The sequence below is a fragment of the Dermacentor andersoni genome, chromosome 5 (genome assembly GCF_023375885.2).
Source record: "Dermacentor andersoni chromosome 5, qqDerAnde1_hic_scaffold, whole genome shotgun sequence".
In the NCBI taxonomy this organism is placed as follows: domain Eukaryota; kingdom Metazoa; phylum Arthropoda; class Arachnida; order Ixodida; family Ixodidae; genus Dermacentor; species Dermacentor andersoni.
The window spans coordinates 166,059,636-166,085,856 of record NC_092818.1 but is presented as its reverse complement, the minus strand read 5'-3'; the positions used below and the strand labels follow the sequence as shown (position 1 = coordinate 166,085,856).

The window sequence follows — 26,221 nt, the reverse complement described above, 5'->3', positions numbered from 1 at the left end:
CGAATATCTTGAGTGGTAGGACAGTCCCAAAGCAGGTTTTTAATGCTTGGTTCGGTTTGTTCTGCGTGACACAGTGGGCAGGATATACTAAAGTCTTCAGGTGTGTCTGTGTCCTCGTCGCCGTTGATAGATTTGTTTCTTTGTCTGTAAGCCTCCATCACTCTATGACATTGGGGGTCAGTGTTCATCCTTGTCCAAGCCACAGGATAACCGCTCTCGTTTTATCCTCCTGTTGAACCGACCGCCGCCAAGTGCGCGCTGCCACCGCTCCTGATAAAGACTGCTTCACAATACGCGCGCGAGACGTGGAGTTAACATTTTGTTCTCCACTCTGGTTGCCATCAAACATTTCCTCGGATGTAAATTCTGCAAGGAAAACAGCGTATTTTCCCGCAGGACGCTGTGAGAAAATGGCAGCGTTTCTCATGCGTACGCGGCAAGTCGGTCTACTTATAAGAGGCTATGGGATTGCCTATAGATACAGCGAATGAACTTACTAATGAGATGTTGCGTGCTGCCTCAAAGTAAGATATTAGAGGATTTTCTCACACATTTAACTGATGGTGATGACTAGCACATGCTGCATGCATGGCTTCTCGTTGCTGGGACTGTTCCTCTCAAATCGCACTCAGCGATCGCTACGAAGTTCTTACCTCCGTGGTACTTTGTTTACAGGGCGCTAAAGCAACGCTGTCTTCTTGATGCACAACCACAACGAAACCCCGGCCGCCTCAGTCCGCACTAGTGCGCTTTCGGAGACACGCTCTGACCCATTTTTCAAGGCATTGCAGGCATTGCTGCATCTGTTGCAAGTTATGTTGTAAGACCACTACGGCAGTTAAGAGCACCGACGTAACCTTACTGCTCACGCGCTTCTTTGCCACTATGAATGGCAGATTCAGCAGCAACACTGTTATTAATCATGCATACTCCTGGTTTATCACGCCAAGACAGCCAGTCCTGTACTGAGGTTCTTTGAAACGCTGTTAACCTCTGCTGATGCGTGGCTAGGGTGAAGGCGTGTAGGATCGGCCTCTACCAGGCACCTGTTTAAAAGCACGGAGAACAAAATGAAAAGATAAAGATACTTATAAGAACGATAAAATGACGCGTACCATACGAGGGTTACTTACGATGGCATTAGTATCCGGAAAGATATACACAGGAGGGCTTCATAAATGCCGCTCGAGAGGCAGATGGCCTCGCCGCGGACCACCGTGTCTCTTAATTCCTCGGGACTCTCTGTCTGCGGGCGAGAACTAGGTTTCCAGGGGATCGCTGCGTGCTTGAGGAGTGGTATCTTGGCACGGAGATGTTACAGGCCAACCTGCTTGAATTATGCGTCTGCTTGGTGCTTGCCGGAGGAGAGAGCGCCGTCGCCACGCACGTCCGGAAATGAAGGCTGGCAGTGATGCAAGCGACCGTCGTGACGCCCACCAGAAAAGGGTCCCCGCTGGTAATGACAAAAGGAAACCTCTCTAGGCGGCACGACAGACCGGCTGGCTTCATGCTCAGCCGGAGAGCCCTAGCGCACGCAGATCAAGGCGGGAACGAACTAGATTTGCTCGCTCTGTATTAGTTGGTGGGCATCATGTGCCGAATCTAAGCAGACGCGCTGTTTCAAGACGCTGTGGGTAAATACCTGGGCAACGGACGGGGCTGTAGTTCGCGTTTCTTTGATCCTGACGACCAGGGTTTATTACTACAGCTTTGTCGGGAAGTGGCAGGGAACGACTGCGCACTGTCTGTGTGGTTACGAAAAGAAGCAGGAAAGCCATTATTAGCTGCTTACTCAGTAACAAGGTCAGTAGGGATCCACAGTAATCGAACTTGGAATGTCTCTGGAGGGCGTATATAATTCTTATTAATAGATCTCCGACTCAAGCGTTCACCACTTCGTCTCCACCTTCTTTTGAACCCTCTTTCTTCGATGAGGATAGCTATAGGGGCTTGTTGGTACGGCATATCTTATTTTGTTGAAGAGCAAGCTGAACAAGGAAAACATAAAGGCACATTTGACACACACAGCGCTGTGTGTGTCAGATGTGCTTTTCTGTTGCTCTTGTTCAGCTTGCGTGACAACAAAATAATATATGTTCTCTTTCTTGTTTGACGTGTCCAGTAGGGGTTGCTTGAGACATTGTTGCTCTGGTTGGCATGAATCGAACCTTACTCTTTTGACGACTGCTGCTCTCGCTTTCACTTTAGCACTAAACGCTTATTGGAGACATGCTTTATGCTGGTATACCTGGTGCTTACGTTGTTTCTACGTATCGTTGCCGCCGTATTACCGCGGAGTCTCAAGTGCCACCAACCATGCCGTATATCCTCAGGTGCACTGGAAGTTTCAGTGACTGATAAGTCAAAGAGTATAGAGACGTTTCAGGACTCTTACAGTACTGGTACAACGTTGAGGAGAGGACAACACTGGCGACTAGTTCAGACATGCACTGATTTTCCGCCCAAGTGACTTCGTAACACACAGTGAAGTTTGCTGGGTATAACGTTTTTATTGAAACGAAAGACATGTCGCATACTAGCATGAAGAAACAAACTAAATAGAGACTGAAGGTTGTAGAAGACGGCAGACGAGTTCCGCTTTGCGGAGGTCTCCTATAGAACGACCCTTCGCGGATACGTCGCCGGTTCTTCAAAGTACGCGGGCGGCTGGGGCTTTTCGCATACGGTCACTCGAGATGCTAGAATCCCAGCTCTCTAGGGAGAACGAAGCAACGCGTTTCATTCTGAGAGACACAAAGTGTGCGACGACATCTACTCGGCCCTGTCTGTGGTTTGACGACAGATGAAACACGAGGAACGATGAAGACAGCACTATACGGTGCAGCGTACACGGCGTTTGCGAACTACGCCGCGCGAGGGTATTTGGCTACGCGCTAAGCTCATCAACGCCCCGGGGGTCAACGTCGTCCCGCGGCTGATCACACCGCTCAGTCGGGTGCGTTCGTATCCTACTGGAATTCCAGTGTCTGTCTGTATTGCGAACTTCGCGTATACGTTGTGGTCGCTAATTCTGCTGGATCGGCGCGTGCGTACCGAAAGCGAAAGCAAATAAAGTAATGCGTCATAAGCGCCGGGTTCCTTTTATGAAAAAAAAAAAGAACTTTACTTTGGATCGCTTCCCCCTCTCCCCTCCGCCCGTCTCTGCACCTTCACTTCACTTTATTTTCCTGGTGCATTTACCCTAGGGGAAGAAGGAAAAGGAATATAGAATAAAAATAAACGACATCTAGCTCAGACCTAATGCATGCAAGCAGTTTATGAAAACTTCAAGGGTTACACGGGATAAGCGGCCCATTTCAGTGTGTTCAGTCGAGTGTGACTTCGATAACTGTGCCAGCTCGGCAATGAATCTTAGAGTAATGCGAGCATCGGGACCACGCTGCTTTTGTAGGCGCTGAATTCTTAGCGTGTAGGCCAACAAGTACAAGCAAAAGGGGGTGCTGATGAGGAAGGGTCACGCGCACGTTATTGCGTTTATGTACTACATCGGGTACTCTGCGTGAGCAAAACGCTTAGCACTGGCTCGCGAACAACAAAAGGAACTAGGTATTCTCCATTAGGTGCAAATGAATACAATATAAAAAAGGGCGATTGCCTTAGTGATTATGTAGGAATTCCATCCTTTGAAATGTCAAGAGACCTCTTAAGCGCTACCAGTAACTGATCCGGTGTTCCACAATGGCCGACACTGACCAGGAATAAAAACGACAGCCTTTATAATGATCGCTATCAATATCGCGAACAGTGCCACGGAAGTGCGTGACAATGCTTACGATGCTTCGAACCGAGATACATTGTATTTTCCTTCTTCGACGGAAATGGCCTGATCATTATTTTCTTCACAGACTTTGTGTTAAGGGCCGCAAGTCTGATGGTCTCATCAAGAGCAGATATTGTAGATCGATTCGTCTGGCGTCGAGATTTCTGCGTTCTTGTAGAGCTGTGGCTGTGATGTCCTCTCGTAGTGCTAGGACTGCTGTTGGAAAGCCGATCAACGCTTATAACATGTTAATAGTTGCGCTGTAAACGCTATCACTCGCAGTGAACTGTAACTGTTGCGTTTAGAACATTCGCGATTTGATTACGCGGGAAGCAACAACCTCCTTAGGCTCCTTAGGTTAACGACGAACGCGGCAATGAGTGCGGAGATACATCGACCGAACGAGCATTTTAAAGAGCGATAACAGGGGATCCGTTAAGTATAACAGCGACAAGGGGTTAGAAAACTCATCGGTCTAACCATCCCATAATAACGACGAACCATATTTTAGTTTTGTGCAACAACAACGTGACACATAGCAGGTTTCTCTTTCACGCACGATGACGGAACACTGATTGTTTGATTGTTGACGCCTACGCATACAGTGAGCGCTCGGCCGCCCGAAAGGCTTAGCTGATACGAACGGTATACCTAGTGGTTACCAACACTCCGGACATCAACAGAAGAGAGAGGCTGAAAGCTAGGCTAGACTCCGCTGATAACTGTACACAAGTCAGGATAGTTTTGCTTTTTTTTTTGCATCATTTGATCCAATACACTGTATTTGGTACGTCGTTACAACAGAAACTCGTCCATTTGCAGCGCTCCGGTACGAGTGGAAACACGGAAAGGAGGATCTGGGATGCGCTGGGATCTTTCTTCTCTGCTGCCCTTCAGTGCGGTGTCCGAATCGTTGAACTATGCAATCTCCTGTGCGGTTCCGGGCACCTGCGAAAATAAACAACGGTAAGGAGCTCTGTTGCACACAGCGTCGCTGCTAACTATGGCCTCGACAGGCTTATAACACCAGCAGCGTACAATAGATCAATTTCTAGAACTGCGAGAAAAGGCAGGGCTGCCAGAGGTTTAGTGCATGTGTCCTCATTAGCTTGAAAGCCGTATCATATTTCATTATTCCCCTATCTTCGCAAATATGTTTTGTTTTTAGTGCGCTGTAGATTACTGCATTTGAATGTTTGGTTTATTTCCTTTGTACGGAGATATGTATTATGTTAACTTGTATGCTTGCGCTGGCATTACGCATTGTGCATGCTTCCCCTTTATCTTTATTCTTATTTTGCACTTTTCGCTGGATGTATTCCAGTTCAGGCCAATTATTATTGTTGTTTATGTTTATTTTCGAAAACTCAAGTAATAACCCCTCCAGGGTTGACAGGCGCACACTGCAGTTGCTTATGAATAACCTCATAAGTGATGGATACATTTAGAACCAACACGAAACTGAGCTATTCAATAAGGATTTATTTTCGTTTGAAAAGTCAGTGCATAAAAGACAGGGTCACAAAGGAATTGAGAATTCGCGTTCTTTTCATTGCTCTTGCGTCCGTGTCTTCTACGGCTGCCTTTCCAAACCAAAATAAATAATAATATGTCCACTTCTGCACAAAATTCAGCACCGTAGTAGCGTAGAGGTAGGTTGGCTAATGAAACTATTTATAACGAAGGTGCTGATGAAACTATATAGTTATATATAGTGCCTCCAATGGCTGAAATTTAAGAACATGGCACGCAGGAGCCCTGTTCTGTAATTTTTTTTTCAATATCATCCCCCCTCTCTTTAAAGGCGTCGATATTCTAGCAATAATTGTGGCAGTGCTTTAGAAGAGCCAATGAAAAAAAAAAGGGGGGGGGGGGGGAGGGGCAATGTTTCGAGGAAAGAATCACCACAAAATCTGAGCTTTGCTGTGGCTGCCACAAGAGTAGTAACCGTTCACCATTGTCAGAAAATATGGCGCTTGCAAAATGATGTCATTTAGCGTCCCTAATGCAGGAATCTCATTCCGGCATTCATGACACGTGACTCAGTCCAGTGTTGACGCATTTGTGGAGTGTTCACGCTCAGTGCATTGTTCACTGGACTCAATAGAGATGGATGAGGAGGAGGAAAAGAAGGAAGGAAACGTAGGGAGGTCAACCAGATGCATGTCCAGTTTGCTTCCCTACACGGGGGAAGGCGTTTAAGGGAAGAAAATTTAAAAAAATAGAGGGAGGGAAGAACGGAGGGAGGGAACTAGAGAAAAGCTTTACGTTTCCTTGCAGAACACAGATGCGGAACAATAAGTGGGATAAGTGCGTGCACTAAAGTATACGCGCGCACACACACACACGTACACTTGCACACGCGTGGACATAGGAGTGTATTTTTCTCACGAATAACAAAGAAACATAAGATAGGAGAGAGAAAAAGTCGATGTGTCGCTAAGCAGGCGTTTGCTGGTTTTCTCTCCCATGATCCGCCTTATTTTTTCTGCGAACAACACTTTTTGAGCCACAAACGATGCGGGCTCTTGAGATATCATCATGTCGCGATGCAGTACATTCATATTTAAAGTTAGGAAATCTGACAAGCAGCTTCACTCGACTTTTCTTCAGTGACCACTTCGATTCAGCCCAACTCGGATGCATGGCGGATACGCATAGGGGCAGGTAGTGACGTCAGAATGCACTCCTTGGGGACTTTCTGGCGTGCTCCGGTGTAAAGTGGTCGCTTGATTGATTGCCCGCTCGGCAAACCCTGGCAGTGCGTGCAGGTCACGCTTCCGATAAGAGCGGCCGCCTCCGTTTTCACGCTGCCGGCGTTCGAGAGTGGCGCCAGCAGCAAGCAACAACACCGCGCTTCGCTTGAGCAGTGGAATGTCAAGAAGCCGCGTTGAAATCTTATAATGGACCGGGTTCGCGCTCCGGTGGTCGTTCCTTGGTCAAAAAAAGAAAAAAAAAAGAAAAAAAAATAGACGGGCTCCGGGCGCGCGCGTTCGGGGTTTATATTTTCGGCTAAAGTGCACGTGAGCGATGAATTGAGCGTCTCCACATGCACGTAAGGGAAAGGAGACTAGTAAAGACAGTAAAGTATAAGTCAGTTTAGACCGGCACTTTACATGCTTGGATCTCTTTCAGCCTTTGCGCAGTAGAATGACTGGTTACGCAATTAATAAAAAAAAAGCGCACTTGGAAGCCGAACTTCCTGTTGTAAATCATAGCTAGATATCAGGGATTCTCTTTCTATCTCTCTCTGTCGCACTCTCCAAATTTGACGTCATCATGGAAGGCCGACACTTCCTGTGAGAACAGTGATTTTAAAGAAAGACATTGTTAAGGCGTCGTCCGGTTGTTCTCCGAATGAAACGTGTCACGCATCAAAGCGTGCAGGCACCATTCTGTCGTCTAGAAAGCCTCAAACCCGCAGTCCCTCGAGCGGGATCCTGTGACGCCAGTGTTCTCGCTTTTTTTTTGTGTGTGTGTGAAACTGCGTAATTTCGTTTTTCGGTTCTTTGCATGTCGCCCGCCAGACGGGAGTCATGACTGATTGCGGGAAAGCTATAGGGATGATAACCATAGAAACGAGTATCGGTTTGTTGTACCCAACGATGCGGAAAAAGAAAAGTTGGATGGAAATCTAAAATGACAAAAGGTAGGGAGGAACGAACGAAATTAATGAAATGTCCAGCAGTTTAACGGGAAGACCGTCATGCGTGGCTGATGTGCGCGAACGCCGAACCACCCTGTCGTTTAGACGAACCTGATGTTCGGCCCGGCATTACGTCCCGTTCCTCATCCGCGGTAACGGTCACTGACATCCCAAAGACAACCTGCCGTGGTGGCTTAGCGGCTACGGTGTTGCGCTGCTTAGCACGAGGTCGCAGTATCAAATCCTGGCCCCGGCGACCCCATTTAGATGGGGCGAAATCTAAGAACGGCTATGTCCCGTGCATTGGGGGCACCTTAATGATCCTCTGGTGGTCAAAATTAATCTGGGGTACCCTATGCACTGCGGCGTGCCTCATAATGAAATCGTGGTTTTGGTACGTAAAACACCAGAATACATTCATTCACATACCAAGTTGCCTTGCAATCATTACGACGCTGACAGCATCAAAAACAGGAGTAATAATAATAACCCAGGAAAATATTAAAGGCGCCCTTATCGCCGCACTGCGTGACACGTACTTTACTCTACTCGTGAATGTGTAAAATTAAAGCATTAAAAGGCGAAATGATCAAGCGTACAACAGAGTGAGGAAAAAACAACGCAATAGGAGGAACTCGAAGCTAGTATGACAGCCCGCTCCCGAGAGAACGTGTGTTTTGAAGGCGTAATCTGCAGCAATGATGGACTAACGGAGGCTATGAAATAAAGCTGACATGCTCGCCCAGTAGGCGGCTAGAAGCGTCTTGCGGCTCTACACTTTGCTTTATTAAGGGGAAAACCACTTAGGCATGCACTATTAAAAATTTAGGTTGAAAGCCTGAAGCAGTAACAACGCCGAAAAAAGACGCTGCGAGACCATTTCGGCTGCGGCAATTTTTATGTGCCCATCCTATAGAACCTGAAAGATTCGGACATCGCCGTATCACGCATTGAACTCCTACAGCGGCCGAGCACTTGACTGGTAGCTCATTTGCTTATAAATAGCAAGGCCTGCAAAGCTTGTACCTAGCTTAGTGGTATAGCTACACGTCTAAACCAATGTTTTGAGTGTTCACGTTGTGTGCGCTGGGCCTTTTCACTTAACATTAGCGGTGCACATTCCGATCGTGATCTTCGTCATCCTCCTTACTTCCTGTTTCTATGCCCCACTTTTAGTGGCTATGGCTTTCATCAGTGCAAGTGCTTAAACTAACTTCAAGTAACACAGATCAGGGGGAGGGGGGGGGGTGCTTTCCTTAAACTTACTCGTCTGTTCATGCACCAGGAAGACGCACATAAGAACGTTATATTCCGTCAAAAGCGTGGCAGTTTGGGCGAGTTGGTATGTCATAACTGTTTAAGGCTAGTAGCGCCGCTCAGGACGAGCAAAAAAGGACAGAGGTAGGGGTAATCAAAGGGAGCGGAAAACAGGGTGAGCGTATTTGGTACAGTATAGGCAATGAACATAGCTTTAACTGTGAACAATCTCTTTTTTTTTTCATTTTTAAGGGAAAGAAAAGTACATTTTTTAGAACGAGATGATAATCACAGAACTGAGTTTGTGGGTTAAATATTCATGAAGACGAAGAAATAAATTATACATATCCAACGCACCTGTTGGAAAGCTGTGCCTGTGGGAGGCACAGCTTTAGTGAAGCGGGTAATTAAATGATATGCAACTACCAGTGATACATACAACTGGGTTTACTTTCATCCCATGTAACGTTTATTCTCACTGAATGCTTACGCTCCTGCTCCTTCACCTTCACTTTTTTTAATCTCACGAAGTTTTTATATTTATGCCCTATATTTCGTTCACAAGCTCGGCCGGAATGCAAATATCAAATCGTGCGGATACACAGTGAGAGGCTATGCAGCAATGTCGCGTGGATGAAGGCGACGTGTGATGCTTGACGAGGGAAGAATGGCGATGACAGGTGTGTGCACAGAAAAGGGCGACTTGTGGCTGCATTTAGAGATTCTATATTCCTTGTGTCAAAGTGAAACGTGCCCATTCTGAAGGATTGACCAAGAGAACACACACCAAGTGGCCCGTACCAAATGGCTTAATTGAAGTAAATCAAATAATTAGGTCGTTGAATATCAAGCTCTATTACACTAAGAGGTTGGCGCGCTTTAGAGATGCTTATGAGCCGACATTATATGTGACAGATATACCAGGGCTGTAAGTGGGGGCAGTTGGTTTACGTTCATTATGGCGAAACAGCATGGACGACGGGGCGGGCGAAACACACCAACACGCAGCGCACTGTGCTGTCTGTTTCACCCATTTCGTCATCCGCGCTGTTTCGCCATGATTTATGCAGTAACCTATTGTTATTTATTACGCAGAACTGAAGGGCGTTCATTGACACTACATTGTGGATAAGCATACGGCACTAGCATAAGCCCGTTTGCTGCAAAGAAAGCTTCGCCTTAAGGATAAATTGAAAAAACTACCATGCGGTTAACTTACTTACGTACCTAACTCCCAGCGCCCGTCCCACATTCGAGTCATGCTCTACGCATCCAGCGCTCGCGACGATTCGCCAACGCCGATTTTCGTAGTTTCTTTTGTACTTGGCACTCGATGGGTCGATTCGATGCCTAGAACACAAATTAAGTGCATTGAACGAAGCGTTGGCTGACGGACGGCTTTTTCGGTGATGTCCCGACACCGGAATGCAGTGATATAATTTCTGTTCTCCGACGCCACATTTTATTATATATTTTTTTATTTTTTTCAACCGCTCTGTGAGGCAAACGAAAAAAAAAAGAAATAAAAACAAGCAAACTAGAATATGCAAATCACCGGGATGGGGGTATTTTTGGACCTCGCATTAAGCGTGCAATACTTTATTATCGCATATTCTTACAGAAGTGTTCATCTTTGACTAGGGTCACTTGGGAAGCATGTTGCGAAAGTGCATTTTGTCCCTCAAATAGAATACAGATGCACGTGCGAACTTGCGTGAGTGCTGAATTGTGTGAGGGAGAAAGTAAGCGCGTAGGCGGATGGAAGCATGCGTTGCGCTCTCATTGCTTCTTGCTTATTCTGGGTCTTCGAGTAGCGCTGTGTTTGCACACTGAGCTCCACGGCAACGCCGGTAGATGGAAGGCAATGAAGTAGGATATACATAAGTCAACCTGAGATAATGAAAAAAGAAGACTAATGCTGTGCGAGTATCTTTTGGTTACACGCAGAAATTCACAGGGCTTTTTACCTTGCAAGGAGGCTTTATGACTAGTTTTAGTGTGTATGTGACGTTTTCGTGGGTGCGCGCGCCGTTTGTGTGTTTTCGATCATTGCGCACGTCACATTTCTCGCCAAACGGCTGGAGTAACATGTGAGGTTGTAAGCCAGGCATACATCTGTAGCTTTTAATTACAGTGGGCATCTTTCTTTACATTAAAAAAAAGATTCACAGATGACTACGATACTCTCTAATGCGAAATTTGAGCGCAGCTCTAGACGTGTTTTCATTTCACGATATATTATCGGCTGGCGCGGACAGTCTGTCTCGTGCGGCGCGCTGCGAACGGAGCAGAGTGTGACGCGACTGCCTCGTTAATCGGGAGATCACGACATGCAGCGCGTGGGTGACGCAGCAGCCGCCGCAGACAGACCTCCGCTCATGCAGCTCGTTTTTCCCCACATATCGTGCGTCGCGCTCGCCGCATGCCATCGGTGAACAGACGATGGCGCTAGATGGCGCACTGCTCTGGCGCCATCTCGTAACGGTCGTCGCAAGTCTTGCGAGGCACAACGCTTTTATTCTAATGCTGCACTCTGTGTTCGCTTTCGTCTCTCGCTGTGCTCGTTCGCTTCGTTCGCTCGGTTACGCCGATTACACCCGCCGCAGGAACGGGCGCTTAAGTGCTGCGCTTTCAAATTACTCTAAGTATTTTGAATCAACATATTTAACTTGGTCCTGAGAATATGGTAGTGGTAGCCTACATTATAGCATAAACTTTAATTCTGTCTACACCTTTTCTATATTTGTGAAGGTCATCGAAGTAAACAGCATCAAACAAAATTCTTATGATTCATTACGGTGACTCGGTACCATTAGTGGGGACATCCTGTTCCGTTCGTCTCAAGCGCGGATTGCCAAATTGTTGTGCGTTATTTTATTGTGTCTCTGTATTAGAGTTCGTGAAACGCATGAGGCAAGGTTTCAAAAATGGAGCTGAATATCAGGGCGCGAACAGTCTGAATAAATTTGTATTTAACTTAAAAAAACTGTCTGCATTGCCCACATACGAAAAAAAAAACGACGCTGGCAGTACAATAATAGTTCGAGGGAAACTATTGTTGGCGTGATAAAACGACGGGTAAAATAGCATATAGTTGCGCCATAGCGACGGCACGTCAGTTTGCTCTTGTCAAGTAACGTTGCGTTTCACATAGTTTGGGCATTTTTTCCCCCTTGATAGTGGCTTCAAGATGCTCCGAAACTCGACCTCACCACTTGAACAAGTCGCGCACGTATTGATGGTGCTTTGTATTCCTTGGGCCAGAAATACTTCGTTCATAACTTTTCCTCATTGGAACATGTCTCAAGTATATATAACCTATCTCATGGTGGCTGCGCCATATTTTTGCACCAAATTTCGCCGCCACGTTCTTGCGAAATAGTAAGCCGAGTGGATATTTAGGGCATATCAACGCCTGTTTATGAAAGAAATAGACGACCAAAAGCTTTGCGAACTTGTTTCGAATATGGTCACTCGTATTACCGTTTCGTCGAGCAGTGCATGAATAGTGTGCACATGGCGACTAGGGCTAAGCACGTTTTGTGTGCGTCATTGCCGTGAAACCTGTATCCTGCTGGTGCTCAGTGAGAACTCAAAGCACGTTCACATTGTCAGAATCCATCAAATCAGCTTTGTCAGGATATTCGCCTACAAAACGAGCCTCGATGATCAGCAGCGTTTAAGCTGCTTGTGCTATTGTTTCCTCTGTCCTCTGTCACAAAATCGTTTGTGCTTCCCACTGCAATGTGCATCACAGTGTATCTTTAGAGCCATTTTTATTAATTGTAATATACCCGCCGGGGTTGCTCAGTGGCTATGGTGTTGTGCTGCTGAGCACGAGGTCGCGGGATCTAATTCCGGCCACGGCGGCCGCATTTCGATGGGGGCGAAATGCGAAAACACCCGTGTGCTTAGATTTCTGTGCACGTTAAAGAACCTCAGGTGGTCAAAATTTCCGGAGTCCTCCACTACGGCGTGCCTCATAATCAGAAAGTGGTTTTGGCACGTTAAACCCCCATAACTTAACTTAACTTCATTGCAATACCTGTAAGAAACAAGTGCTAAAGACTCATTGACCATACTTTAACTGACTTACATTAGGTTGGCACCTGAACAATAGCCAACCTGCAGTTGTGATGAGCAAAATGATCCCTAAAAGTTAATTTAGGGAAATACTTGTATGGTGCAGAATGAAAAAAATTATTTGACTTTTTTTCGCATTGTATAAAAAGCGCGCAATGCTCGTTGGTGGAGGTTCGGTGTCACTCTCCTGTGCCGTACGACCTGGGTGGTTGAGCTCCACACACACAACTACGGTATAGCGTTCGCATGGTCAGGAGGAGTCCCCGGTTTTCAAAGTTGAACAGCTGGGCGGCCACGCCGAGCCGTTCACTTAATGTACAGTGAATGGTATTCCGAGCACGCGTAGCATATGTACCCTATATATGCAATTTGCATATGGGCTCCCTACAGTAGGGCCTCGCGACCAAAGCAGTGCCTAGATGCTGTTGACCGGCAGCCCATGCGCTGTAGCCTCTCAAGCGTGTAAACACTCCTATCCACTTCTAGTACCTGAGGAAATGTCGGAAAGTTGCTGCAAAAATTTGTAGATTTCTAGTAAACATAAGTGGCCTTGGGCAGTAGCCGCATTAAACTTCGAAAATGTGCCCTAAAATGGCTAATAAAATTTTTTTTTATGAGGTGGCTTTTTGGGGTTTTAGAGGGGACCGCATGTCTGCCACAACGTTAGCAGTGATGTTCCTCTAGTTGTGAGGCCTATAGTGGCGACAGACTTTGTCATGCTGGTCTAATAACCACACGCTGAAGAAATTGTCCATTTACCCGCATCCTGCGCAGACTTGGGGAAGCTTTATTATCTTCCTTGAATCAGTTGGCAGACATCGGAATGCCCCTGTTGCCGTTCGTTCGGCTCCCAGTCACGCTAGACCTAAGGTGCGTCTTGCTCTTACACAAAGCTTTAAAAGTCAGGAGGGAGCAGTAATGACGACGCAGCAGATATTTCCAATGCTGAGGTATTTGAACGGGACGCTTGAACTCTTGCACGCAGTCCGAACTAGCCTGATAGCATATCCCACCTGAGGCAGAGTGCGGGAGTAGTCGAAGAAGTGGTTGAGAGGGCACTGAAAGATAGTTTAACAACACCTGCATACGGGATAGATGATGCATTGCAGATCGACGGAACGTAAGCGCACAAGAAGACACACGCGAACAGCCGAGAAAGATACAGGACAGGCGCTGTCCTGTGTCTTTGTCGGCTGTTCGTGTGTGCCTTCCTGTGCGCTTATTTTCCGTCGAAGGACATTGAACATCTTGTGCCACTACGAACGTGTGACGCGCAAGGCAAGCACTCGTCGAGCAATGGCTGATCCGGCGGGTAGCAGGTGGCCGGTTGCTGAGTTCTTTTCTTATGGGAGTGAAAAACTTTTATTACCGTTCCCCTAAATTATTGCGCAACTTCATCAAGCCTGACCCTCGGCAGGCCCCATTTCAGGCCCCTTAATTATGACAAATTGATGGAGCGTTTTCATTCGCGGTCGCGGGAACTTGATAAGAAAAGAAACGCCTGTTCGTGGTAATTACCCCAATTACGTTGTTCGTAGCGGAGAAACAGCATACACCAAAGAAGGAACCAGAGATGCAAGACAAAAGTAGTGGTGAGGAGGTGCACTGAGGCTCGGAGGGAAACGCAATAAATTAACAAAGCAATAAAAGAAAGCACGAAAGGAAAACCAAAAGAGTTCATTCAAAGCATAGGCGAAGCAACCTAGCCGGAGTGTAGACGCGTGAGTCGATTGAGGGTTGATTCGTGTGGCTAATTCGGACCGAGGTTAATGAGACGAAATGCGTCCGCGCCCAGGGGGTACACGCCCGTTCGTTCCGTACCTAACCGCACACGGGAGACATTCATCTTCCACGGTTGCCACTCGCTGGCACGGCCATTGAAAACCCTTGCAGGCACAGCTTGGCTATACTGCTGCTGTTCATAACGATTCTTATGTCATTCTTTTATAAAAGGAAATTGAAAATAAAAAGGAGGGAATGCCCACACAACCGAAGTATTGCACGTGGCTTAAAGCCGATTGATAATAATGCATGGTGTGGTTAAAACACGTGCTCAACCAAAAGCACACAGACAAAGTATGAGAGACGAGATAAGCTTTTCTTATTTTTATGGTGTGTGTATGCATATATGTATTGTGTGTGTATGTATTCTGGGGCCGCTGGAAACGCGCCGTTTTTTTTTTTCTTCTAATGGGTAGGGATGCACCGCGACCTGGTGCTCGGTTGTTTACATGGGTTCTCATCTCGAAGGGGGGCCCTATAGAGATTTGCGAGGGTCTCTGGGCGGCCCTTGTTCGCACCACAGCTTTGGTGAAATAGTCGAGCACCCTTAGCTGCCGCTGTAGGAGGCAGGCGAGTACTGCCGCCAGGTACCTACCGGTAAAATTGGCACAAGCGCGCTCCTGGCCCTGTGCTCGGCAACTACGGGAGTTCAAGACGCTTGGGGGGACACCCACCTATCGGCAAGTAGGGGGCATGGGATCACCAGGCTCCTTTTTTTTAGGGGAGGGGGGGGGGGGTGAGAATACCCACGAGCGTTTAGACGGGAACTTAAGGCGCAGGCTCGTTTCCTAGTTACCATGCCACCCCCGAAGAAAGCCGAACGTCAGGCCAGGGTGCGCTTGTGCCCATTTGAACCAGTGGGTGCTTAGCGGTGGTGGGAATCGAACCCACGACTTCCTGCTGCCGAGGCGGGTGCTGTACAACTAGGCCGTGTATGTATGTATATTTAGAGTGTGCCACAGCGGTGTTTTATCGCTAATTCATAATGCAGTATTTCTTAACGGTGTGACTATAATTTTACGTTCCGTTACTCGCCGCGGTGTTCTCAGCTTTCCTTTAAGTCTCTTTGTTAGCTCCAACTCTCGGAAAAATATGTTAGTATCAAAAGAGCACAAATTCTATATATACCTTTTTTTAAGGATGTGGGTAAAATGCCGTTGATCACTTTGGATTGTGAGCTAAATACGTAGCGAGCCGTTTTTATTCTTCTTCAGATTCTCTTCTCATGGCCCGGGTGTGCCATAATTCAATGGCTTAGATGAATATATTTGTTCACTGCTTGAATATGTCGACTACCAATCACAAACTATTGTGCCCTTAATAAGCTGTTTAACAATATTTGCGCTTCCTTCTCCAGTTCACCCAACCTGACCGTAATATTGACTGGTTCAGTCCTTCGCTATTTTTGAAGGTATATTTGCAGTTTCTTAGCATATATTTTACGTGTACACCAAATGGGGTGTAAATACCACCCGTGTGTTAACACCTGACACTTCCCAATCTATCATTTGCAATATTTATTGCACAAGTCCACTACAATAACACTGAGACGATCGTGGCTTCTTGTCTGACCATGTTGTTGATCGGGAATAAATTTGTATATTGCCAATGAAACAAACAATTAACGGATGTGTAAAATAAAGGACATGGACGGGTTCAAGGGTATAGCACTGAAGGACGCATTGGAAATGGCAAATTCTTTCAATAATCAATAGAAACAGTTAAAAAGATACGCGTTGACGTGCAAGATTCCACGTGTTCTGTTTCTATCTGACGCAACCATATTGTGAGAGGTGCGTGGTGTGTGACCGGGCTAGTAAGACCAGAGTGACAGGGCAGGAAGGGCTGGCTTAGAAAATCTAAAAAAAAAGGAAGAAAACGGGGAAAAAAAGGAAGAAAAAGAAGAAGTTCACTTCTATGGTTGACATTTCAGTGCGTGTTCGAAAATGCGTGGTGGTGAATATTAATGAAGTGTCATGCACTACGGCGTTCCTCGTAACACAGCTGTGACTGTGGAAAATAAGAACTATCAATCAATGATAGAGCAAAAGCAACAGTCGTATACTTATGAAGTAAGTGCATTTTGTCTTTGTGTAAGTGGTCTTATTTGTGTAATGGCACTGCGTTCACGTTCGGTCTCCAGCAGAGGGAAAGTGTATGTCAAAGCACCTGTTACCGGACTTGGAACGAAATAGATGAGCAATGGCGCCATTTGAAAAATGAAAATGCTATCGCCGACTTCCCCCTGCTAGCTGAAGGTCGGAACTTAAAGCTGCGATCGGGATTAGGAGTTTTCGAGCGCCGAACACATCTTGTTTCCGGAAATGATCGTGCGGAAGAACTTAAAACATTTCGCAGTTTGAACGAAGTGTAATATTTAAACTTCCTTTTAGACGGGCTTCTTTAAGAAAGGGCTGAAGGGTGTGTCCTGTAATGCTATTTATTGGGGCGCATGTATCATTAAATTTAGAGACAGCGATATATATATATAGACAGAGAGAGAGATAATGGAGACGTTATCACTCATTGAGTATTAACGCTGAACAAAGGGCAAGAGAGAGATGGAAATTTTTTTATTTGAATACCATGTAAATTCGTTAAGAGTGTTTTTTCCAAGATCCAGTCATCCAGTTAAAGAAAGGTAAACTTATTGAAAGCCGTATCGTCACAGCTATGAATGCGTAGCTGCAAGCGCATTAGTAGCGATAAAAGTTACCATTTTTAGTGTGTAACGCTTGATACAGTTTGTAACCTTACGTTTTCAATACTTATAGCGTAGAATACTGCCTAGGCAGTTAGCAGCAAAAATCTAACCCTTGCGCCTGCAGCGTTTCTTCTAGCTGTCATTTCTAAATGTCTAACTATTCTGAAGCGAGAGTGGTCAACTATCTGGCTTGCCGAAAGTGTGTAATAATTGCCTCCATAAAACTTGAGAGTCACTAACAATTTTAGAATGGAAAAGAAGAGGGCTGCCAGACAAATTTCTCTATACAGCGAAGTTGAGGTGTTGAACCCATGGTGCGACGGTGTACCGACTTAGGTAGATTTAGCTGGTCATTCGTAAGCGTTCTAAAGGTAGTATGGCACTGTATGTCAAAATTGCTGGCGGCAGCTCAAGGGTGCGCTGCTTTTAGTTTTGGTGGCGTGTAGTGTGCACCCACTGGCGTTTGCGCAGCAGTGCTTCATCAAAGCACTCGGCCTGCCCTTCCATTTGCCATGCCACTGAGTTCTACGGTCCCGCGCTTTTGCCAGAAGCCACGGAAACTGTTAGTCTAAGAGTAGGTAAGCACCTATAGGGCTAGGTATTTGTTTGCATTGCGTACCGTGCTGTAACATTTTGTTCCCAGCGCAGAGTGCTGTGCCAAAGGTGAGCAAGGCACGGGGTCTGGAACATTGTCCGGCATTTCTCAGTCTTTTCGCAACTTGCTGAAGCAACCGCCGTGTATAAGTAATTTTATTATGATATCGATTATATACGGACACTCCAGCCGCACTCCCAGCGTCGGCATCATACCCCGGGCGCCTGAAGCCCCTTTGGGCTACGAAACCGAACACATAACTGGCATTCCGCGTCCACCACAAGCAGCGTTCATCTGTGGAAGACGGCGCACTGTGCCGGAGCACTGGCGCGCCAACGAAGAATACCCTATATCGTATGGGGTTTTACGTGCCAAAACCGCGACTTTATGAGGCACGCCGGAGTTGGCGACTCCGGAATAATTTTATCCACCTGAGGTTCTTTAAGGCGCACCCAATGCACGATACACGGGCGTCCTTTGCATTTCGCCCCCATCGAAGTGCGGCCGCCGTGGCCGGAATTTGATTCCGCGCCCTCGGGCTTAGCAGCGCAACGCGATAGCCACTACGCCACGACGGCGGGTCGAACGAAGCATCTAGACCTTCCTAGCGAAGGTAATGCTTAAGAAGAATAGTAAACTGGGCGAGTTGGCACTGATTTATGTTCGAGGTGCGGTGCTATAGAGCTGATACGGAACGGAAGGAAGGCAGAAGGCGTCACGAGCAGCGCGTTTTTCGTCGTTTTGCATTTTCTTTTCGTTCCGTGTCGGCCATAACACAACGCTATTTCAAACATGATGTAATGCTTCACGAGTCGCTAGAGAGCCTATCTGGGAGACGAATGTACAAGCGTTTCTCCTATCTCGCCGAATGGTGAAGCTGCAGACTACTTGCCGAGTCCACTCCGACATGTCCGCTATACGTCACAGGACCGACATGCTTCACGGCACTGACTATTTGAGCTAACTAATTATTGACCCAGCCGCGCGCCACCGCAAAACCTTTCGTTTTGCTAAATTAGGCAAGTGTTTGAAATTCGAAGCGTAATGTCCACTCGCCTGGTTGAGATGGAGAGAGAGAGAGAGACAGAGAGCCCTGGACGCGGCTGCGCGGGTGGCGCCGCCGCCGGGGGCTCAGCATATGTTGAGGCACTGGATGGGGTGCAGCTTGCGCTGGCTCATGCAGCGGCTCAGACACTCGGACTCGCCCCGCTTTGGAAGGTTGAGCGACGAGGCGCGCGACGCGGGGTCGTCGGGGTTCCGTCGCTGGCCGCCGCCGTACCCTCCTCCGGCCGCCGCCTGTGCCAGCGCCGCGTCCGAGGCGTCCACCGACGAGGCGGCCGCCGCCCCCCGGGGCCACGTGTAGGGCATCTTGTCGGGCAGCACCAGCGGGAAGAGCAGGTTGAACAGGCGACCCACCTCTTCCACCGCCACCTCCGGGTTGTACTCGGACGACGCACCGGCTGCTGCAACGGAGGGAGAGAGAGAGACAAGCCCGCGTTGAGAGTCTCATACACAATGGGTGCGAAGGAGCAATGGCTCAAGGTGGGAGTGTTTCCCTGCTGCAGAATGCATGAACTACACAGTGGCAGGAGAGTAGCCGTCAGCACTTGGAGTACCCGCGTGGTCTCTCTTCGAAGAACTATACCCGAGCCCTGTGACACTTGTGACGGAATGCAGCGCAAAAAACTCAATCGCAAGGAAGGGCACGAAGAACAAGCGCTATATTTGCGTGCTCCGTTACAAGTATGTGTAACACACTAAGCCATGAGAAGCACTTACTGGAGTCCAGTTTGGCGATCTGATGAGGTCATTCAGCATGACTGGGCTGATGGCCAAGGCTTTCACATGAGCACGACAGGAGCCGTTTGTGCTTACTAGTCGATCGGGCTGGCTCTAAACTTCATTTCGCGAAAGCGCTAACCGGTAGAGAGAGTCAGGCTTTGATGTGGGTAGGACCAATGCGTCCTTCTTTGTGGGCGATTACGCCCATGGGGTATGTGCAATGCTTTTTTAAGGACACACACGGCAACTAGTTTTTGGGTAGTCTTTTACGTGCTGCTGGGTATTTTGCACGGATGTACCTGTGTGCTATATGGTTTCCACGTTCAAGTCAGAGCGTCCTCACGTTTCGCGCTTGTTGTTGATGCCGCTCTTCAAGGAGGGGGGTGTACGGCTTTATGAATTCAGATCTCGCCTACAGCAGGTTGTTTTCGATCAGCTCACGCTTCCATAAGGGAACGAAAATATACTTAGGAACTTTGTAGCGTTTGGAGTTCTAGAAAATGACGAAAATGTGAGAATCAGCAGAAGGCACCGCCTTTTGACTCCAGGCACTGTTTTGAGTAACGTCACACAACGTGGCAAGGGGTTGCCAGAAACGCTACGCATTGTGGCAAGCAGTTGCCGACACCGGTTTATTGTCAGTACCGGAGATTTATACTCTGTGTACAAAGCACATATCTAACGATAAATTTTTTTCTGCACATTTCCTGAAGGGAAGAAAGAAGCTTAAACAAAAATGGTCGAGATAATTTAAAACAGCGCAAGACCTACGCCGTCACCCAATGGCGTCGTCGACGCGAGAGAAATTTGCAAGAGGAAATGCGAAGTTCAACTGCGACCTTATACACGAAGAATCCGCCCGTCTACGGCCCAAATAAAGCCCACAGAGATTGCACAGGGGCATGACGAGTTGGGCGAGCTGATATGTGTTCATTTCACACACATATGTATTAAAAAAAAAGCGCCAGACATGAAGACGCCACGAGAAGAAACGGACGGGACAAGCACCACCTTAATATTGAGCTTGTTGTGTCCTTTTATTCACCATGCACCCTCGTATTTTATGCAGCTTTCATATTTCAGAGGACGCGGACGGTTCCAGGGCAGCCGTCGTATTGCATGCATCCAACCACGCCCGTTTCTTCCCGTTGTGTCCTCGGGTGACACGTTGCTTCCGTATTTCAATAGACACATGCCCACACATGCTACTTGGCGTTTTTCTGAATGCTGTATTCAATTTATCCCGCTCCTATTCCAACTTATCCGGGTACTTCTTTTCCATCTGACTTTTTTCTTTCTGCTTATTTTCAATACACTGTTTTTCTTTTCTCAGTAGAGGATGCCAACCATACGTATTCTCTGCTTAACTTCCCCGTGTCTGCTATCTCTCTCCCTTTCAAGTGACAGTGCGAAAGCGTCGGTTTGAATATCCCTGGTAGCAAGTTTCTTTTTTTTCGTTCACTTTCATTTCCATTTACTGTATCATTCCTACAGTTCAATTAAAGCAAGCAATTGACCCTATAGTATCCTTGGTTTCATTATCAGTTGGCTTCACATAATTGTGACTAACAATAGTCGGGCAGTTCCTCTTCTTGTTCATTACATAGCGAGGGTCTAGATTCAAGCAGCATTGATTCATTTAGGCACCATACAGGGTTTATTGACCTGTTACCTTCTCCAAAGTTCACGTGCTATGTGACGCCTCCCGTAGAAACCATGTTCTCGATATGCCGCAATGGCAATAAGTTGTGACGCTGGCTATAGGTCTAGTACACATATAGGATACAAGAAAGTGGACTGAAGACGGTGCCGCGGTAGCTCAGTTGATAAGAGCATCGCAAGCGTAATGCGATAGAACGGGTTCAGATCCCAAAAGGATGGATAGGTGGGCTAGTTGGCGATGCGTTATCAGGAAAACGTGGGGTGCTATAAACACACAGGACGTCGAAAAAGAAACAGACACCACACGCGCTACACAGCGGACGCGTGTAGTGTGTGTTTCTTTTTCTACGTGCTGTGTGTTTATAGCGCTTCATGTTTTCCTAATAGTTGAGATCCTATCTTCGGCAAGTTGTTTTTTTTTTGTTCACTTTCGTTTCTCCTTACTTTATCGTTATTACACTTAGGTAATTCAAAACAAGTTGTCTACCCCATGCTTTCTTCGAATTCATCGCCTGTTGACTTCATATGATTCTGACCAACAAAGATGAGGCTCCCATTTACCCCTTCTCGTTCAATAAAATGCATGTTCTCTGTGGAAAATGTGCGAATGGCCCTGTGAAAGTGACGCGTCGCACCTGTGCTTGCAATAAGTGACCGCAATTACATATGTCCCGCAGCCAGTTGAAAATTCTTGTAGATTCATAGTTTCAGACTATCCGAAGGGTACCTTAAAAATTACGCGCTTTCTTATTTTTTTTTTTTAAAGAAAGAGATGGACTTGATGACCCGCGCGTGCCTCAAACTATTGCACAAGTTTTATGTCAATTCTTTAAATTTGATCGCATCCATGTCTTGCAGGTAACATACCTTGCTTAAAAGTCCTTTCTCTTCCTATAGTGCCAATGTTAGCATCGGATGCAGCATAGGACAGAGCTTACGCAGCCGGAATAGACAATGTTTTGTAATCTGCTGGTTGCTATTTTCTACGCATTGGCGTTAGATATTTACATAAATAAACAACGCAATACAGGACTCCAATAATTAGTAGGCGATATAATATTCATCTTTACTTAAGTTATTTTTTTCCTGAACCACCCACGCCTTTTCACAACTTTTCATACATTATTATTTAAATATAGTGGGGAGTTGGGCACCCGCCGTGGTTCCTTGGTGGCTATGGTGTTGGTCTGCCAAGGACGAGGCTGCGGGATTTAGATGGGGACGAAATGTGAAAACACCCGTTTACGTAGATTTAGGTTCACGTTAAAGAGCCCCAAGTGGTCCAAGTTATTCCAGAGTCCCCCACTACGGCTTCCCTTATAATCGGATCGTGGTTGCGGCATGTAAAACACCTGAACATAATTTAATTTTGGAAGTTGGGCTTGTTGGTTATACTTAAATAGACATACATCACATGAACATGATATGAACAGGAGCAGACCCGCACAGGCTAACGCCAATAGTAGCGCCATTTGGCTGTTACATTTTAACATTTACTGCATGATTACATTGCATAAACAGTGTTGAGGATAAAAGCAACGTTAGTGACACAGAAATGTCTCGATTCACGCTCAAAAGGCGCAGCCTTAAAGTTTTCTTTTGCTTATTCGCTTAATCGAGTCTTCTGCACATAATTTGGGTGCCTAAACTTTCGGACTGGATGTGCTTCCGGCACCATTTCTTTTTTGTCGCTGGTTTTTTTTTTTCCCGCCGCGGAAGCTTAGTGCCGTTGCGCTGCTGACCTTGAGGTCGTGAGTTCGATCCCGGCAGCGCCAGTTGCATTTTCATGGGGGCAACTTGCAAAACCGCTCGCGTTCGTGTATTTAGGTACACGTTAAAGAACCCTAGGTAATCAAAATTAACCCGGAGTCCCTCGCAATGGCGTGCATCATAATCAGATTGCGGATTTCGGTAGGTAAACGGTGCGAATCTAACTTAATTTACATTAAGCTGTCGTACAATGGAATGCCTGGCATTGCTATACGTGCACGAACAATCCTTAGACCTGCGTAAACAGACTACGTTGAGCCATTGAAAACTACTGCGAGAGAGAATACCTGGCGTTGGTGTCTGCACAAGCATTCTTCACATCTGCATAAGCAAACTCGGCCGGGTCAGCGAGAAGGTCTCGCAGCAGGGCGCAAAATGACAAGTGCTGGAACCTCTGTCGTGCTCGACAGGACAACCAGGAGAGTAAGATGGCTCTGCGTCGGCTCCTATTGACGCCCGTGTGCAGAGCGTCAGTAGAAGATTGAACAAAGGAGGACAGACTCGAAGGTGCGCGCAGTTCAATCCAATTTCCGCCCTGGCTGTACACTGGGGTTTGGAGCGCTTCCACCGTTCCGGAATGTAGTGAAGGTTCATCGCTGCTACGTTGCGAAATTGGTGGAAGCTACACCGATTGCTTTGGCGGAAATTGACGCACCTGGCCCTGAGCTTGTTTTTGCCGTGGCCACGAGGGCGGGAAACAAGCTTGGCTCCGCGATGTAACAAAGCAATTTACTTAATGTTTACCTCTACAGATTCGACGAAAAACAAAAGGCATCCGCAGAGTCAATATTGTGGCTGCTTGTGTGTAAATTTCTTTCTTTACAAGGGCGGAACAGGCATATTTATCGACAAAACCGTGGGGAAAACACATTTTTGTTGTCTTCATTTCAGTGCTTGAAATTGCCATTCTTCTTTTATGTAGCCTCATTGTATTAGTTTTTGATACATAGATATTTACGCGGGAACTGAATGGCAGAATTGCGAAAGAAGCATCTATGCTTCACGTGTCAGACTGCCTGTCTCGTCGCTTTGCTGCAGTTGCGGTAGTTCTTTCGTAGAGATCGATTTGGTTACATGCAATGTAGTCCAGAGTTCGACGGAGCGTCGCTTGGTAAGGCTGAATGATGATTATACTGTAACGCCACCGGCGGTCGTCAAAAGCATGGGCACTGTACTATCAATTTCTGTACGAATCCGATATTCAAGCTAATTCACGACCCGCTTATGCTTGAGTTGTCGTCCTGTCATTCGGCAGCACACTCCTGCCAAGTTAAAATTCGTGTTTGTTAGCGTGCGCGCTGCGGTGTAGAGACTGTTGGCGATTCATGCGAAGTTGTACAATTAATTTTGGTTTCTGTGATGATAACTATCACATTATTTTTGTTTACCTCATGGCGTGTGTTTTTGGCAATTTTTTTCGACGGTATTTAAACTCACGTACATCTCGCTTCGAGTCATCATTTGGGGTCGTTCTTCTCACTCTCTGGGGAAATTGTTATATTTCCATCTGTAGTGATTTGCAATGAACACAGACATGTAGTCAATGTCTAGAGTGATCATTTGGGGCCGTTTTTCTCGCCATCAGGGGAAACTGTTATATTTCCATTTGTACTGATTCGCAATGAACACAGAGAACATGCAGGCAATTGCGGCACATTTTAGCTTCGTAGTGAGCCACTTGTGTCCATGTCTTTACCTTTAAACTTGCTGGTCAGCTTGTGTCAGCACTTGTAGAACACTGCAGCATTACTTGCTTAGTTGTCCACTTTCTTTAATAATAGGGTCGTTCTTCGACCGCACAAGCTGCACGACTGTTAGTCACGTAATGCTGGTTTGCACGAAAAGAAACATTCTTGCAGAACGTCTTCTTGTCAAAATATACGCGAGGAGCCTATTGTCGTTCTTCAGCAAACTGACAAGTTCCACTGTTCTTAGAGGTAAAGGATAGCGGCATACTTACTTTATGACTAAAATAACAGAGACAATGTGTCTGTTCTTGCTATGGGGACTGTCGCTCAAAATAAGGCGCTAGATTCATAACTGTATGACGATTTGGCCTTGGTTTAGAATTCGGATCTACATAGTCGGGGCACTTCTCAAGCGGAGTGAAATTTTTCTTCGAGAATGATGAAATTTTCATTCAGACACATGAAGCTAAATATTGTTCGGGGCGTAAGCTAAGTGACCTTCGCCTACTCGATAACTCTGCAGGGAAGACTGTTCTCACTGGCAGTCTTGCAAATCGAAGACAAAAAAAAAAAAAACAATAAAGACAGCCTGTGAAAAGTAATCTTTTCAGGACACGCGGATACAAAGCAGGCGCTAATTCAGCGGCACTTACGTTCAATGAAAAAGCCGAGTTCAGAAATGTCGTTTTAGGGGAGGCGTACGACGCTAAGGCATCTCTGAGACAATCGCAAGGCATAAAGAAGTTTCTATGCGTGGCGTTCCTTTGATTTTGGCCAATGAATAAGAAACGAACACGCCCTTCAAACGGAGACTAGATGACAAAGAAGTCTACGCAGTGGCGAACGAATGCAATTATGGTGAGTCTAGCCTATCTGTTATTCAGGGAATTAGGCATCGTGGAAAAAAAAAATTGTGCCCAATTTAGCAATACAATGCGGCTGCTGGGTAGACAAAAGCACGAGCAACAGAACCAAGGCCTCATTAGTCAGTGAGGCCGTTGTGTCTTATGTTCCTTTCTGTCATTCTTATAATGCAGTTAGCTGTCGCGAGAGACTGCTGTGTGCTGAGAAATGTGTGCTGCGCTTTAGGTTTGTTCGTACAAAAAAACGTACCGTGCTAAACTTGAGTTGCGTGCTGTGGAAGTGCTGACGTTATTTTTTTTTTGTTTTTCGCAGTTCTGCTTGCTGCTTCTTTGAACAACACGAAAGAAACGTTCAGTGGCCTCAAATCGGAGTAGCATTCTACTAATATAGACAAATATCATCTTCATAAACAAACCCGCAAGCATACGGAAGTTGACATTCGCCTTATTGACGAACCTTTTGCTTGAATTGACTGGGGTGGTATGATGTAAGGACTCATCGCTCGCTTCTCGTGCATATATGTGTATTTTATTTATTTCTATTTCTCCATATTTTTGTTTCCTGGTTTTGCATATAGAGTATGGAAATAAAGAAGTTTAATCGCTCA

General features: G+C 46.4%; 1 protein-coding gene and 1 long non-coding RNA gene across 3 annotated transcripts in view; one reads left to right on the top strand and one right to left on the bottom strand.

Annotated features, from left to right (window-relative positions):
• Positions 1-2,485: 2,485 nt before the first annotated feature.
• The window catches only part of LOC126531591 (uncharacterized), a 180,194-nt gene continuing 156,458 nt past the window's right edge, over positions 2,486-26,221 (bottom strand). Inside the window, exons 2-3 of one of the 2 annotated variants that reach the window (XM_050179177.3) lie at positions 18,905-19,308; positions 2,486-4,729 (exon numbers count right to left, since the gene is read on the bottom strand). In XM_050179177.3, coding sequence (XP_050035134.1) covers positions 18,980-19,308 — 329 coding nt within the window. In that variant the 3' untranslated portion in view covers positions 2,486-4,729; positions 18,905-18,979. Of the gene's footprint in view, positions 4,730-18,904; positions 19,312-26,221 lie in introns of both variants that reach the window. The other variant, XM_050179176.3, reaches the window with a different exon arrangement.
• On the top strand, positions 4,660-26,221 carry LOC129385140 (uncharacterized). Its single transcript, XR_008612722.1, has 2 exons — positions 4,660-4,747; positions 25,927-26,221. It is a non-coding gene; the product is annotated as an uncharacterized lncRNA (long non-coding RNA).